This window comes from Stenella coeruleoalba (genome assembly GCF_951394435.1).
Source record: "Stenella coeruleoalba genome assembly, chromosome: 8".
Taxonomy (NCBI): Eukaryota; Metazoa; Chordata; class Mammalia; order Artiodactyla; family Delphinidae; genus Stenella; species Stenella coeruleoalba.
In genome coordinates this window covers 8,967,311-8,983,811 of record NC_137154.1, presented here as the reverse complement: position 1 = coordinate 8,983,811, position 16,501 = coordinate 8,967,311, and the positions used below count along the sequence as shown (strand labels likewise).

The 16,501-nt window shown below is 50.1% G+C and overlaps 2 protein-coding genes across 4 annotated transcripts in view; both read right to left on the bottom strand.

The window, feature by feature from the left end:
- The window catches only part of STX5 (syntaxin 5), a 28,215-nt gene extending 22,887 nt beyond the window's left edge, over positions 1–5,328 (bottom strand). The window contains exons 1-5 of one of the 2 annotated variants that reach the window (XM_079929416.1): positions 5,198–5,328; positions 4,267–4,510; positions 3,160–3,230; positions 2,939–2,994; positions 2,750–2,820 (exon numbers count right to left, since the gene is read on the bottom strand). In XM_079929416.1, coding sequence (XP_079785542.1) covers positions 2,750–2,820; positions 2,939–2,994; positions 3,160–3,230; positions 4,267–4,491 — 423 coding nt within the window. In that variant the 5' untranslated portion in view covers positions 4,492–4,510; positions 5,198–5,328. The remainder of the gene's footprint in view (positions 1–2,749; positions 2,821–2,938; positions 2,995–3,159; positions 3,231–4,266; positions 4,511–5,197) is intronic. The other variant, XM_079929417.1, reaches the window with a different exon arrangement.
- An 884-nt stretch (positions 5,329–6,212) lies between these two features.
- On the bottom strand, positions 6,213–13,816 carry WDR74 (WD repeat domain 74). 2 transcript variants are annotated; one of them, XM_079929821.1, is made up of 11 exons: positions 11,483–13,816; positions 11,298–11,404; positions 11,091–11,212; positions 9,230–9,305; positions 8,943–9,089; positions 8,662–8,763; positions 7,462–7,562; positions 7,324–7,379; positions 6,835–6,980; positions 6,694–6,750; positions 6,213–6,428 (listed from the first exon to the last, which is right to left on the bottom strand). In XM_079929821.1, exons 1-11 carry the CDS (start codon positions 11,544–11,546, stop codon positions 6,249–6,251), a joined length of 1,158 nt encoding a protein of 385 aa, XP_079785947.1. In that variant the 5' UTR covers positions 11,547–13,816; the 3' UTR covers positions 6,213–6,248. The 2 variants fall into 2 exon arrangements, with proteins under 2 accessions (XP_079785947.1, XP_079785948.1); XM_079929822.1 differs by having other exon boundaries at positions 12,788–12,804.
- Between the last annotated feature and the right edge of the window lie 2,685 nt (positions 13,817–16,501).

The following is a 16,501-nucleotide window of genomic DNA, read 5'->3' as shown; positions in this document are numbered from 1 at the left end:
CAAAGACCCAACGCAGCCAAAATGTAAATAAATTAATAAAAGTTAAAAAAAAAAAAACCCAAAAAACTAGATTAGGCAACTTCTAGAGTCCCTCCAACAGTACCCCCAGTTAGTATTCCTCCAATTAGTATCCTAGCCCCAAAGATTCTCTCGAGACCCCTGGACGATTTCTGCTGCTGACTGCTCTGTCCCTTCAGAGTTAATGGAGCCTGCTCACAGTCATGTGTCCAAAACTGCATTCCAGGCTTTTCCCCCATAAAATCTCCTCCCCCCGGAACTTAGAAAATGGCACTACTCCCCACTTAGTTGCCCAAGCTAGAAGCTTCTAAGTCACATACTGACATCTCCTTAACCCAACCTATATGCCACAGCACAACCGTAGCCTACACTGAGCGTTTACTACATACTCAGCACTCTGTGAACAGAACAGCAGTCTCGGGTTTGATTACTGTGCGCCATGCAACCTGCTAAGCAGCTTATGACTTTCTCTTAACTTAACATAGAAAACAACTCTTAATTTCCCCCCCAGTTATTCCCCCTTCCTTCTTTGCCACTTTGGTAAATGGTACCACCGCTCACCAGGTGCTCAGACGAAACCCTTAAGAAATCATCCTCAATTCCTCTCTCTTCCCTTAATCCACACGGAACCCACAAAGAACCCAGCTGATTCCAACATATACTCTGAATGTGTCCACTCATCTCCTTCTCTAACAAAGCTACCCTAGTCCAAACTGTCCTCTCTCTAAAAATTGCCCAGAGCCTCCTAAGTGATCTTCCTTTTAGAATTTGCCCCCTACAATCCACTTTCCACACAACCACCAGAGTGACCTTCTAAACCAAAAATAGTGCATGTCATTCCCCTGCTTCAAAATCTTCCAAGAGCTTCCCACTAAATTTAGTACACGATCCAAATTCCTCACCTAGCTTACACGGGCTATGAGGTCTCGCCCCACTCACTCCTCTGACCTCACCCCCCCCACAGGCCTCTTTCTCACTGGCTGTGCTGCAGCCACACTGGCCTGTTTCACAGCCTTTCACATCAAGGCTGCCCAGGCCTCGGGGCCTTTCCCTTTGCTATTCCCATTTTCTGGAATGTGCCCCCGTCAGATCTCTGGATGACCAACTTTCTCCTTACCATTCAGGTCTCTATGTCCCTTCCTCAGCCAAACCATCCTCGATCACCCCATGTAAAGTAGGCCCCTACCCTGAGGAACTCACTCACCTCATTTCTTTAATAGGATGTGCCGCTACCTGAAACTGTCTTTTCTGTTTGCTTGTATAGTGTCTAGTTCACCCATTCAGCAAGGAAGTTGCCAAGGGCAGGGACCGCATTTGTCTTGTTCACTGCTGAATCCCCAGAACCAGGCAGCCAAAGTCACTCAATAATGTGAGTGATTGAAAAAATAAACTAATAAATCCTTGTAACAACCCTGTGAGGTGGGTACTGTTATTATCCCCTTTTTATTTATAAGAGAACTGAAGCTCAGAGTAGTTAGGTAGCTTACGCAAGGTCACACCATAATTGGTGAGCCTGGGATTTGAAGTCTGTCTAAATCCAGTCAGCGGTTCTTAAATGCCTATGCGATAATGCCCCAGTAATTAACGGAACCCTCTCTTTTCTACTCAGCACAGCATCTCCTGAATGTGTCTGCCCTTTGGCCTCTGCCATAATCATCTTCATACTGGAGAACTGCACAAGCCTCCTCCCTAGCCTCTCTGACCGTTCATGCTCCAGGGTGTTCCTTTTTCCCCCATGGTCATTCAATTTCTCATTTTATTCTTATTACATTGTTCCGGGAAAGAAACAAATAACACTGTTAGAACTGCTATACTAGGGTCTTGCAGACAGAATTGGAATCCAGGTTCTAATCGTCTTTGCAGCCCACACACTTCAGAGTGATTCCACACTCCTTAGCAAGCCCCCATGAGGATCTTCACAGACAGCTACCAGTCTACCTTTTCAGTCTCACTTGCTGCCAATCACTCAATTCAATCAACACATACTGAGTACCTAATACCTGCCAGACACTGCTACAGGCATCTGGGACACACCCATGAACAAACAGAAAGAAAAATCTCTGCTCTTATGGCATTAGCACTTTTTTTTTCTTTTTTGGGGGAAGATGACTTAAGTGGGAGAAAACAAACAATAAACATAAGTTAATTATAGAGACCATTAGAATGTAACAAGTGCTATAAAAAAGAAAATAGAGCAAGATAAGCGAGATCAGAGTTGGTTGCTGGGGTAGTAAACAGCATGGTGACAGTAGGCCTCCCTGAGCAGGTGATATCTGAGCAAAAACTTGAACTTTCCCTTTTATAAGACATGCTTCTGCACACACTGTTTCCTTTGTCTGGCACGTTCTTCCACTGCTTCTCCACAAGCCTTGAAACCAGCTCAGATGTCACATCCTCAATAAGATCTTTCCCAGTGTCCCCAGACTATCTCATTCATCTTTTCATAAGATCTTTTCTGTACCATTTGCCTCCTATTCATTGTAAGTGTGAGTTTATGAGCTGGATACCTCTTCTAGACAATAAGCCCTTGAAGTCAGGTATCTTGCCTCGTAATGTTTGTGTGGCAAGTGCCCAGCACGGTGCTTTGTACACAGTAGATGATCACTGACACACTGGATGGCGGGATGTTTGGGGCTGGCTCTAGAAAATTTCTCTGGGACCCTAGAGCAAGGGAAAATGATGGAAGTGATCCAGTTGAAATGCTGGGCTCTCCCGATCGCTAGTCGCTCACCTGTTTGATAATATAAGTTAGCTCCTCAATTTCCACTGCTTTATCATCAAAGAGGGACTTGCGCTTTGCCACTGCAGAGACAAACAAGAAGTCACGACAGGTGAGGCTGAAGACCAGGCTCAGGGAGTATGGTTCCTCCGCCCTCCCGGGTGCACTGCCCCAGTTCTGAAAGGCCCCGAGAACACTCACAGATTGTCAGCTTCTCCAGCTTGGCAAATGTGTTGCTGAGGTCTTTCCCAATGCGCCTGCAAACGAGCATTAATGGGAACACTGCGGGAAGGGAAGGAGAGGGCCTTTCCCACATTAGCACCAGCACAACCAATCCCAGTCCTCACGGCCAAGGTCACCACAGGCAAGGCTACCTCTCCTCAGACAGTGGTCATCCCACCACATAACTTCTGTCAACTCACTTGGCCATGAGGGTGAATTCACTGCGCTGCCGGACAGCACGCAGAGTTGGCTTGTTTGTCTGGATTCCATTCTGAAAAGCAACGTCAAGAGGTAAAACTTTAGTTTTCCCTCCCCATTTCCAGCTTTCACTGTTCCTCAGGTGTCTACTAAACTCACCCTCTAACACTAGTGGCATCCTCCACCAGACGGTCCATACAGGTAGACCTGGGTTCAAATCTAGGTGCCACCTCTTACTACATAAGGGGCTTGGGGCAAGTTGCTTAAACCATTCTGAATTTCTACTTCCTCTTCTGTAAAATGAAGACAATCCACACATCTCTTGTTCTTGCTAAGATTAAAAAAACTAAGGGTTGTAAATTATTTTAGCCAAATACCAGGTCCATTCTAAGCACTAAATAAATGGTAACTAGTATTACCGTTCTATTCCTCCAATCCGGGAATCAGAAAGAATAAATGTAAAACTCTTGGAGATTGTACAGAAGAGAAGCTAACAAGAGCTGACCAGTAAAAATATTTTAAATTACATTTATTCAGGTTCCACTTGGATTCAGAAAGTCTGGACCAAGACAAATCTAATTTTTAAAAAAGCACTCCAAAGTGGTTTTGATTAAAACTACTTACTTAAAAAAAAAAAAAAAAAAAAAACTACTTACTTAGAAACCTTCCTTCATTTTACAGATACAAAACCTGAGATCCAACTAGATTAACTTCTGTGTTGTCACAGAGCAAACGTGGTAAAATTATACTGGAACTAGAATTCAAAGTGCTTGTCTCTGAGCTAAAAGCTCTTTCAAGAACCTGTTCTTCATCCAAACCAAATATACTTGCAGCCACCTCTTGCGCTGAGATATTCCTTCCAGAATAGCAACCCTACGCTCAGGGAATTCCTGATTAAAAAAAAAAAAAAAAAAAAAGCCTCGATCCTTACCTCTAGATTAGCTAGCCCACCTCTTCTCTGTTGCTTGGTAGATCCTACCACCCTCTCCAAGCTGGACCAGTTCTCCATCGGGCTCCCCCAAGAATTACTTCAACCAACGGTGCTGGAGCACCGCGTCTCCCAGGTCTGAGTATGAGTCACTCTTGCCTTTCCCACTCCAGGTCCTTACCTGACGGCTCTGCAGGGACTTGCAGGCAGACAGGAACTCCTGGGTCCGATCCCGGCAGGACATGGTGTCGGGAAGGGGAGGGACCAGGGCCACTGGGGGGGGCAGAGGGGCGATGTCGCTGCTGCTAGTGCCAGCAGTTGCAGGGGACAGGACCTGTGTCTTTGAGAGACCCAGGTAGACACCCTGATCCGTGTTCTTAGACCCGTAGCGTTTCCGCGGGATCATTGAGACGCATAACCTTGGACTGTGGTGGAGGGGAGAGTGTCATTCCCCAGGCAGCCTCCTTCCCCACAAATCCCCCCCAACCAGCAGATTCTCGGGGCCCCTTTGCACTTGGCACGGACTTTCGCGCCCGAAGCCACCCGCAGATCCTGGGGCCGACCCGCAGCGGGCAGGACCCCGCTTCTTCTCTGGCCCAAGCCGTCCGGCTCCTCAGACTCTTCTTCCAACTTGGTTCTGGCGGCCAGAGCGCGGGCCGGGGCCCTGAAGGAGAGGCAGGGCCAGAGCCAGGTCCTGTGGCTCCGAAGCTCCAGTCCGGCCCGTGCAACTGCCCTAGGCCCTAAGTGGGCCCTCTCGTATCCACGGGTTCCTCCGATTCGTCAGGGAGAAACGGTGACGGACCTCCTGAGAGGGACACACTTCGGTGGGCGGAGGGGGGAAATCTCTAGGTGTTTATTTGAAGCAGGAAGTACCACCCTCGCCTCGCCTAAGTCCCACCGTCTGGAGGACTGCAACCACTGATTAGCTAAGGCCGACGTCTTTCTCAACAGGGGCTTTCCTGATTGGACGGCGACGTATTCGCTCACTTCGAGCCGTGCCGGCAGGACTTGCCCGCTGGCCTCTGGTTCCCTTCCCCCCAGCCCGCGCCGTCCCCGGAAAGAGCTGCCCAGAGCAGACACTGCGGTCAGACCCCTCTTAGAGCGTGTCCTACCTCCTCTCTGCCGCCTGGCGCCGCCGCCGCCACTGCCACAATCTCCCGGGTCGTCACCGCCTTCACCCCGGGAACCGAAGCCGCCGAAACCCGACCAAAGACTAGAAGCCGCCACGTCACCCACACGTAACCCCACCCCCGGTGACGAGCGGGCGGTGCCACGCCTTTTCAAGCCCGGCGACCCGAGAGACGCGCCCCTCCACCCAAACGCTAATGCAACTCCGCTCTCCCATTGGCTAGGCCGCAACCGTGGCCCCGCCCCCAAGGAACGGGAGCCTGGGGCCCAAGGGAATGGGCCAGCCTCGGGGGAGGAGCCTTAAAGAGCCCGCAGCCCTGGTGGTGCCCGCGCCCTGTGTGCGCAAAGCGAGCCTTGGAGGCACAAGCTCTCAGGCAGGTACAAGTTAGAAACTTTATTCTCTGGAGGGAGGCTGGGGCGGACTGAGAACAGGGCTGCGGTCACCCCTTCTCCGGCTCCTCCTGGATCCCCTCCCGGTTGCACTCCTGGAACGTACACGCCTGCTTTGGATTTTGGACTGATTGCCTCTTGTTTGACCGCGAGGAGCCCCGACGGCTGAACAGGGAGAGCCGCCGCCACAGCACAGTGATCAGAAGCCTTTCGTGCGACCTGAGATTCCGGTTTTCCGCCGAGTCTGCATCGACCCCTTCTTTGCCTGCGAGGATGCGAGGCCGCTGAGCTCTATCCTCCCCAGTCCAACCTCCGGGTGGTCCATCCCGCACTCCCGGCTCCCTGGGCACCCTTGTGTGTCTCCGGTCCCACCTTCCTGAACTTCCTGTGACCCGGCCTCCTTGGCCTGCTCACCCGAAGTCTGAAAGTCCTTGCCTTGGCAGCAGCCCATGGCCCCACGCGCGGCCCCCGCACTCGGTTCCACCCACGCCAGCCCGCCGACTCCCGGCCCTGCTTTTGTGACAGCAGATAGCCCCATCACCCCAGCTCAGGGAGCAGCCGCCACTCTTTCCTTTATGCCAACACAAAAGGCTCAGGGTCGTGGTACGTATTAAGCTGTTTATTTACAACGTGAGCACAAGCTCTTCAGGAGCTGGTGGACCCAGGCCTCTTCTTCTTTCTCTGTCTGGTTTGGAGGGCGCCTTGGGACTGCTCCAAACCGGGGAGTTTCCGCTTGGCAGCTGCCTCCAAGGAAGCCCAGAGTTCATCTGTCTCTGTGTCTTCTGAGGGCACCTTGTTGGGCTCTTGAGGCTCGTGGGGTTCATCCTGGTGAGTGGGAGAAGAGCTTAGGAGTCAGACCCACAGGGAAGGGGAATAATTCCTCCAGGCACCACCCCTTTTATTTCCTGCTCCTGGAAACCATGTCCATCCATGTGCCTATCTCACCCTTGGCAGTAACTCTTTTAGGACTACGCTTGGCAGATGGATGGACAGTCCCAGGTCTGAGTTCCAGCTGCTTCCCTTTCCTCTTCACAGGGAAGTCCTCACACCTGTGCCCTTAGCTCCCACATTCCCAGACCCAACTGCTTACCTCCCAGTTATCCCTGCCTGACAGCAGGAGGCAGTTCAGTTGAGATTTGAGGTAAACCTGCAAAAGATGAGGGACCTTAACGGGCCAAGCCTGCAGAAATAGAAACATGAATCCGGGGAACAGGAGGCAGCAGGCTCTCACCTTATGGTCCAGGCCCCGTGGATTCCGGATCCTGTGTACCCTCAAGACTCTGTCCAAGCCACAGGAGGCTAGAAGGGGCTTTGAAGGGTGGCACTGCAACCCTCGGACGCTGCCCGCCAGCCCCTTCAGACAGACCAGTAGGCGCCCTAGAGAAGGCGGTAGCAATCAGTGCTAGCTGGCCAGCCAACAACCATTTATTGAGTGTTTACTGTTCATATCACTTTATGTTTCAACATTTAATCCTCGTTTAACATAATGCTGAGATGGCAATTACCATTAATATCTGCATTTTTCACGTGAAGGAACTAAGGCACGGAATTGACATAGTAATTTGTCTAAGGTCACACAGCTTATGGCAGAACCAGGATTTGCACCCGGGCAACCTGGCACCTGAAAGAGGGCTCAACAGCTCCACTGCACCCCGTCCGAGGGAATCCTGCCCTTCCTCCCCACCCCTTCCCCTTCCGCAAGGCTCCCTAGTCCACTCACCCTGCCGAAGGTCAATTTCTGCCAGCTGCCCATGAGTGTTCCCCACAATCACCGAACTGAGGAGATCAGAGGCACATGGGGTCAGCAGGGGCCCCCTGGAGTCCTTCCCAAGCCCCACTTTGCCCTCTAAACACTCACTTGCCCCCAGGAGTGAGGGTCATGGCTGTCAGTGGGTACTCTCCGTAGGTGGCCTCGAGGACCGGCCTGCGCTGGGGGGAGGCTGGATCATAGACACGGACCTGGAGGAAGGCTGAAGCATCACCAACAGTACCCGCACTCCACAGATGCCCTCCGGCTCCTCCACATCTTCATTCCCTCCTCATATATTGCTTTGTTTACAACCCACTCTTTCAGAGAAACTCCCATTTGAAATGCACTCCTCTTCTCTGTGTGTTGGGGGGTAGAGGAGAGACAGCTGCTAAGGAGCATGAACATACAGGGCTGAGGAGAGAGGTCCCCCAGCCTGGAGGCGGCAGCATTCCCATGGTCTGCATGCATGAGCATTCCATCCCCCCGTACTCCCCTCTTGGGATGGAAAAGCAAGTCAGTCCAACTGTCAAGAGTTGCTGAATTTCAAGCAGAGAAAGACGTTAAGTCTCAACAGGGAAGAGAGGGGAAGCCCTCATATGTGTTCTGAGCAGAGGCGTCTCACCAATAGCAGACTTCAATATGTAGGAGCAAAGGAAACAGGGCAAATACAGCCACCCAGGCCTGCCTGGGTCTTAGAACTTCACATAAGACCAGCTGGGAATTCCCTGGCAGTCAGTGGTTAGGACTCTGTGCTTCCACTGTAGGGGACACAGGTTTGATCCCTGGTCGGGGAATTAAGATCCCGCATGCAGCGCAGGGCAGTCAAAAAAGGAAAGAGAGAGAGAGAGACCCACTGAAAAGATCCCCATGTGGACCTTTCCTGTAAAGCTGAGGAGCTGAGGCCAGTTAGTAGAGGGTCAGGCTTGGGTCCGAAAGCAAATCAGAAGCTGCATCAGGACCAGAACTCAGTTCTCTTGATACCCAGCTCACGTCTTCTCATGACACCTGAACCATGTGATTCTACTATGAAGGGGACACTCCCTTCTTTTCTCTTCCAGGTGGGAGGAAAAGGAAGAATCACAGTTCAGGGAACTCCTTCCTAGAATGTAGTAAGAGAAGATCACCGGCTCAGCCATTGGGCTGGAACAGACGGGGGAAGTCGTCCCTCTTCTGGGAGCTCAGGGATGGAAGAAGGATGGCAAGCAGGGCGGCTGTGCCGAATGGTGGGGACCGAGCCTGCACAGCAAGGCTGTTTCTCCAGGAGGCTGCTTAAGCCCAGAAAGAGATAGGGGTGGGGTGGTGCCTCACCTGGTGGTACCCTGTACAGGTGACGAGCTTCTGTGACTCAGGGAGGAACTGTATGTCCTGGTCCCAGATGGGAACCCGCAGGTCGAGCCAATCATTCCGTACCTGGTAGGGTGGGTAGATGGGGGACAGGGCTGTGGAGGGCTCAGTGTGCCCCTTCCTCCTGCCTTCTACCATTGTCCCCTAAAGCCCAGCTGGTCTCTGACATAGTGGCCTCAGGCTCCCTGGACCTCGGAACCAGCCCCTCCCTGCCCCCCATCACCTCCCCACCCCCCATCACTCACGTTCTTGGCCCTGAACACAGGCTCCTCAGAGCCCTGCAGGTCCCACACCTTCAGAGCATTCTCCTTCCCACCTGTGGCAACCATGTGGGGGCGCGCTGGGTCTTGGCGCATCCTACACACCCCAGGGCCCACTCTCAGTTCCAAGAGCTGAAAAGAATGGAAGATGAGAGGGGAGATGAGAGTCGGTTCCAGATCTTTACCCTCCTCCCTCCCCCAAAGCCTTCATCTGGCTCCTACCCTGGGCCCCACCTCCCCCAACCATCAGGATCAGGCCAGGGGAGCCTCACAGGGTCAGAGGATGCTTCCTTGTCATTGTCATGCCAGACTCGAAGAATCCCAGAATCCACACATGTGATGAGGGTGCTGCCGGCAAAGGGAGGATAGACTCAGGGTTAAAAAAAGGAGCAGGGTTGTTCTCTGGCCCCAGTCGACCCACGCCCAAATTCATATGAACTAGACTCCCTCCTACCAGCCCTGTTCCTTTTTTAAAAAATATTTATTTATTTGGTTGCCCCGGGTCTTAGTTGCAGCAGGCAGGCTCCTTAGTTGCAGTTCGCAGGCTCCTTAGTTGAGGCATGTGAACTGCCAGTTGAGGCATGCACGTGGGGTCTAGCTCCCCGACCAGGGATTGAACCCTGGCCTCCTGCACACAGGCCTGAACGTCCTGTGAGCATCAAGTCCTATCCACTGTGCCACCAGGGAGGTCCCATACCAGTCCTGCTCTTAAGGAAGCCTCTAGGTTACTCGGGTCTGGGCAGGGCTTGATGGCTCTTACTTAATTTCCTCAACAAGGTAAGGGTTTACCAGTCTCATAAGTGAGGAAGCTGAAGCTCTGAGAAATTAAAAGATTTGCCACTCAGCTATAAATGTCAGCACCAGAGCTGGAAATCAAGTCTGATACTCCAAAACAGACAGCCTTTGCTATTCCACAGCTACGTCTGGGGCACCTGGCCCTGCTAGTCTTTCTGAATCTTGAGTCAGTCACCAGAGGTCAGGATCAGTAGCTCTGAAAGGATTGAAATGGGACTGTTCTGGATTTAGTGTTCGGCCAAAACCAAACACCAGCTTCTTCTCTCAAGTTCCCTGTTCGGGGTTCCAATCTCTCCCTCAAAGTATGCGTCCCATGAAGCCCAAGCAAGTCTCTCCCCAGTATCGGTACAGTCAAGCTTATACTCTTTCTCATATCTGCCCACCCTTCCCAACTCGGTTCAGGCTCTAGGCTTGCCTGGGCTGTGGCAAGTCTCCCAACTGCTTTCTCTCCAATCCATCCTCCACATTCCTGCAAGCTCATAGCTCTGACTGCAGCATTTCCTGCTCAAAAACCAGTAACTCCCCACCACCTACAGAAGTGCAGAGCTCTCGGCCTGGCACTTAAAGCCCTTTACCTTTAGTCCCAAACTACCTTGCCTATCTCATATTAAAATGCTTCCTCACAAATAATAGGAAAAAAAAATAAAAAGGAAAAACGTTGCCTCAGCTTCAACCTTCAAATGCTATTTATCGTTCTTGTGATGTACCCTGTAGCCTAACACCAATCCTTGGCCTCTGCTCAGGCAGGAGCTTCTTTCTAGAATGCCCTTATTCCTTTCTCCACATTTCAAAATTCTACCCATGCTTCAAGGGCCAGTTCCAACTTCTCACCCCCACAAAGCCTTCTCCACCTCACCTGTCAGAATTAACATCACCAAACCTACACAGTCTGCTCACAGCCTCTCTCTTCATCTTCGGAAGGAAGCTAGGCCTGCAACCTAGCACTTTCCTATCTTTTACTTTGGGAGCTTCACGACCTTGTTGGTGGTTGTTAGCCCCCACTGAAAAACACTTGAAACTATTAAATGACGGGCTCAGGGTCATCCAAAAGATTATGGAGCCAAAAGAAAAACCCTGGAGGCTGCAAACTGTATGAAGGCAGGTACTGTGTCTGGTTGACCTGAATCCCTTGCATTTCGCCCAATGCCTATATACAACCCAGTAGGTGTTCAGTTAATGTCTGTTATAGGAATGAATGAACTTCGGCAGGACAAAGGCCCCTGTCACGCAGACCCGGCCCGTGTCACCTCAAGGTTGATCGCCATTATTCGGCCGTCCTACGGGAACCTCAAAGCTCTCCCTACGACCTGAGCGTTTCAGCAAGGGGCTCGGTCTTACCCGTCGACTTGGGCGAGGCCTCGGAATATGCCCTCCCCTCCGGAGCAGTGCCTCTGACCCTGGAACCTGCCCTCCTCGGTGCTGAAGTGCTTCACTGTCCCATCCGCACAGCCCACCAGGATCTGCGAGCAGAGGAGGGCAGAATGGCGAGAAGAGGGAGGCGGCCGTGCCCCAGGCCCCTCGCTCCGCCTGCCAGCGGCTGCGCACCTGAGTCTCGCCGCCCGCGCCCCAACACAGGGCGCTCACCGCCTCCTCGCGCCGCGGCTGTCCCGACGGCGTGAAGTTGGTCGCTTGTTTGCGCTGAAGATTCACGCCTGTGGAACACGGACGTTAGTCGCGCCAATGTCCCCAAACGGCGACCCCCGCCCCTGGTTCCCGCCCCCGCCCCCCACCTTTCAGGATGCCGGTGTCGGTGCCGACCCACACATGATTCCAGCGTGCTGCCGCAGCAGCCATAGCTGAGTCCCGGAACCTACGGCTCGCACTTCCGGCGCAGCAGCTGCGTCACCAGCGCGCGCGGAGTCCGACCCAGTGGAATGCGGTTTCCGGGAGTTAAACCGCAACAGTTAAAAAAACAAAAAAATCCCTTTGCGCGCCAGTTGCTTTCGCTTTTACATCTCCAGAAACCTGGAGATGTTTCTTGTGGAGATCTGAACAGTAACTTGACCATTTTAAACTTCGAGTGAAGCGTATCCTAACTGAACCGCGATGCCGGGTCTAGGCATCCGTAGTCCGTTTCCCTACCCCAAAGCATCATGTAATATTTCCTGTACCAGACAAGGTAAGAGACCATTTCAGAAATGATTGAAACGCTAGTGAAGCGGAGGGCTTCAACTTCGAGTATGAAAAGACAAAAAGGGGACTTCTGTGGTGGCACAGTAATCAAACAACCGCCTGTCAATGCAGGGACACAGGTTTGAACCCTACGCCGGGAAAATTCCTACCGGCTATGGAGCAACTAAGCTCGTGTGCCGCAACTATTGAGTCTGCGCTCTAGAGTCCGCGTGCCACCACTACTGAAGTCCGCCGCCTGAAGCCCGTGCTCAGCAACAAAAGAAACCTGCGCAATGCGAAGGCCCCGCACCACAACGAAGAGTAGTTGCCGCTCGCAGCAACGGATTAAAAACCTGCGTGCAGCAATGAAAACCCAAAGCAGCGTAAAAGAAAAATAATTAAAGAAGGAGAAAACAACACGAATAGTGTTTGGGAAAACGAAGAGACACTCTTACGTATACGTATATCCTTTTGGAAAAGTAAGGTAGGGCATTGCTCTCCCTCACGTTGAGGTTTGGTGATCGTAAAAATCAACTCACAGTGAAAAAACTGCAGAATTAACAACACTTCTCCTCAGAATAAAATGCAACTTACAAAATAACAACGACTCCCTTTCTGGAGTGACGTACGGAGAAGTGTTGTTTCCTGAAATCAAAGCCTTTCAGAAATTTTGCTGTTTTAAACTACGTCTGTAAGAATAAAGCACCCCACTGTGGCCCGGCGGATTTGACTCTTGCAGAGAGAAGCAATCTTTATTTTCGACTCCGGTAGAGAACTGGCGGTAGGAGTGCGGAGAGTAACACTTCACCCTTGCTCTTGGCTTTGCATTACCGAGAAAAGAACACTCTCAATCTAGTTCAATCCAGACCAAAAGTCGGTGCTCGGATTCCTCCATTTTGTACGGAACTTACTGGAGTACTTACTGTTTTTTCTGATGGCTTTTTAAATACTTCCTTTATTTTTGATTGCGTTGCATCTCCACTCCTGCACGCGGACGGCGAGCGAGAATTATTCTTTGTTGTGAAGGTGGTGTGCGGCCTTCTCATCGCCGTAGTTGCTCTTGCTATGGAGTACGAACTACAGGCGACGCGATTCAACAGTTGCGGCGTTGAAACGAAATCTTTGTGGGGAGATCTGCGCGGATTAAGACTCAAACCCGCGTCAGCGGCGGTAGATTTATACTACTGCAATGACGGAAGCACCGAAAACAGTTTAAAGAATAATCGCAGTTGTCTCATGATGGTGGGACTACACGGGTTTCCTGCGATACACTTCATGGCAGGCGAAACAGAATCTCTCGTGAACACTTATGAGTTCTCAGAAGAAAAAAAAAAACAAGCAGCTCAGAATTCTTCTAACTATGCACATTTTGTTGGTTTTCTCGTATTTTTCGGAGAACTTAGAGTTTTTGCCGAAGGGACTTCAAACAGTATCAGCGATTTCATGTTTTGCACAGCAGCTAACGGACATACGGAAAATAGCGCATGACCCAAGCTTAAATGAAGCGTATGTGTTATTTAATACAGAACTATACGAATCATAAACTTCCACTTGCAAATAGATCCCATAACAACTAAATAAAACAAGTAAATGAAGAAACTTTAACCTTCATGATAAAGTTTTTCTGTATTCTAAACAGCAAAATACTTGAATAATTATATTCTTTCTTTTAACAACCAAAAGTTTCCCCCGAAGGGGAGTGCACCGTTCCTGGAAGTACTGCAATACCAGGTCGATGCGTGGAGTGGACGGAGCAAGCTCCTATTCCATCTCCTAATTCCAAAAATCCATTTAATATATTGTCCTCGGATAGAGGACGTATCAGATATTAAACTGATAAGAACAGATACTACACTTGATCTTAGCCAAAAGGCCGAGAAGCGATACTGGTAAGTTTCACTGCCGGCCAGCGTTACTCTTGCTATAGCTTTTACGGTTGTGGTGACTTTTATGGCTTAATCATTAGACTTTTCTTAATGTGTGATCTTGCTTAAAACCAATTCTTCATTATTTTTGCTTCATAATGATAACTAAATTTTTGGAAATAGACCTTAAATAAGGTTTTTACTGCTTCGCCTTCCTGCTCAAGCGCTGTGTGTTTTGCATAAACCCGCCCCTCTGCTCTTTCACTTTCTGGGGATTGGTCCACATAACTAGACGTGATATCAATGGCCGCGTCGTACCTTTGCTCAGAGACTGTGGCGTCCGTCACCAGCCTTAAGGCTTTTAGGCGCTCCCTGGGGGCGGCAGGGCGGTGGTGTTCGTTAGTCTGTGGAAGAAGATGCAGGGCGGGGCCCTTCTCCCGGACATTTACTTGGAAAGGCCGCGGTTCCCGAGCACAGACTTCGGAGTTCAAAGAACCGAGTTGGAATCCATGCTTGCCAGTTCCTGATTTGGTGACTCGAGGCATGTTGCTTAGGCTCCCGTCTTCTCCTCTTTTAAATGGAGGAATTAATAACCTGCATTTAAGCGGTGGTTGTGAGAACTGAGGACACGCTGCTCTCGGCCCAGAGGTGACAGTGGAAGTTGGCTTATAGCCTGTGTTCCCCTCTCATCCTGGGGCTCCCGGCTCCCTTCTGCCCCTCCCGCCTCCTCGGCTTGTAACATCCACCCCCACCCCACTTACATCTTGCCCTTTGTACCATCCATCACCCGTCGGCCCCACAGCGGAGAAAAGATGGCCTGAGAAAGACATTTCGGAGCCGCCTGACTCATAAACCCAGGAACCTGCGGTGGGAGTAGGGGTGAGGCAATATAGGTCAAATCTAAAAGAAGCGGTACTTTAGAGGCTCACAGCATAGCCCAGCTGTATGAAAGGGATTAATGTCAGACTCTGGCTGAGAACGGGACTTGAAGTCCTGTTTGCTTGGACACTGTGTTAATCTGAACGCGGAACGTTCTGTTCGAAACCCCCTTAACTGAGCTCTACAGCTGTTTATGTGTCAAAGTGACCGGCCTGGCTGAGATCCTTCAGGCAAGAGTGGGATGTTCTATTCTCACTGATATGATTTCAACTAGCAAAGTCTGATAATCTATGATTTTAGAGAATATGGTTTCTTACAATGTGTCCCTGTGAATAAACAGAAGCAGCTTCTACAAGCTCCCAAAATAAATCCAGAATCTCCAGGGAGGGGCCAAATTAAGGAGATGTGGTAGGCAGAATAATGCCCCTACATGCCCATATCCTAATTCGTAGAATCTCTCATTATGTTACCTTACGTGGCAGGCAAAGTGTACTTTGCAGATATGATTAAATTAAGCGTTTTGAGAAGGAGAGATCATTCTGGATTATCTGGTGGGCTCCATGTACGTAATCACAAAGATCACAGAGGGAGACAGGAGACTCAGTGTCAGAGTGATGATCTGATGAGCCGTCACTGGCTTTGAAGATGGAAGGGAGTCATCAGTCAAGGAATGGAGGTGGCCTCTAGAAGCTAGAAAAGGCAGGAGCCTCTAGAAAGAAATGCAGCTCTGTTAACACACCTCGATTTTAGCCCATTGAGACCCATTTAGGACTTCTGACCTCCAAAACTGTAAGATAATATATTTTTTTGTTTTAAGCCACCAAGCAATAAAAAACAAAACAAAACAAACAAACAACTAATACAGAAGCAAAAGCAAAAGCAAAATTCAGTTTCTTTCAATTCTAACCACCTCTAAACTCTGCAAGACCCAACCTGGGGCAGGCCACAGCCCCCTGGTGGAGCAGGCTTCAGTCTGTCCAGGCAGGCTGCAGCCAAGCATCCTGAGTGCACAGATCTCTTGGCGGGCTTTTCCCTGTCGGGTCTCAGCTGTCAGGTCCTCCTGTGAAGCAAAGGCAAGTGGGGAGAGCTCTGTCACTCTCTTCTACTGTGACCCCCGCCTCTTGCTGCGTGGGTACAGGAGGCTGATAGTGAGGACTCCACAGGAACTTGGAGATCTATTTATTCACTGGGAGGCCATTTGTCCATTTGTTTATGCTTTTTGAGCAGATACCCTACAATGATGAGCAAAATCAGACATGGACCTTGCCTTCATGATGTTTAAGGTTTACTGGGGAAAAGTGAGAGAAGGCTCCTGTGATCCTCCAGGCAAGAGATGAAACTGGCTTAGGGGGTGGGGTTGGGGTGGCTGTGGTGGCAGAGATGGAGAGAAGTGGAAGAAGTCACAAAGAGTCACTGGCTTTGATAACAAGCAAAGCAAGGCCAAGGGAATATTCTTTCCATGTGGGTGCATTTAAATTTTGTAAGTTAATGTTTTATTTTCATGAAAATGGTATAAATTGTCAAGTAGTGTTCAAAGGTTTATAACAACAACTCTTCCCAATTTACAACCCCCTTTTAACTCTTTTTTTTTTTGGCCGCATCTACAGTGGAAGCTTGTAGTCTTAACCACTGGACCGCCAGGGAAGTCCCCCATATTTGTAAATTAATTGAACAATTTTAGACTTTTTTTTGGTGCTCTTGAGAGGAAGATGTTATAAACTTAAAAACCAACATAATATGAAGCAGGTTGAAGAAATGCTTGGTCAGTCTGAAGAGGTGTTTAATTTTTATTGCATCACCCAACCCTTCTGAGAATCTGTTGAAGCTTTTCCCAAATAAATGCATAGTTGCCTTATACAATTTTGCATACAATTTCCGAGGAGATTCTTAGAG

Bases quoted from the DNA above. Each gene is read 5' to 3' on its own strand.
- WDR74 (XM_079929821.1), bottom strand. From the start codon at position 11,546: ATGGCTGCTGCGGCAGCACGCTGGAATCATGTGTGGGTCGGCACCGAC. The intron at 8,764-8,942 runs GTGAGTGATGGG...CCACCCTACCAG, and splicing joins CTGTGTTCAGGGCCAAGAAC to GTACGGAATGATTGGCTCGA. The intron at 7,380-7,461 runs GTGAGTGTTTAG...TGATCTCCTCAG, and splicing joins ACCCTCACTCCTGGGGGCAA to TTCGGTGATTGTGGGGAACA.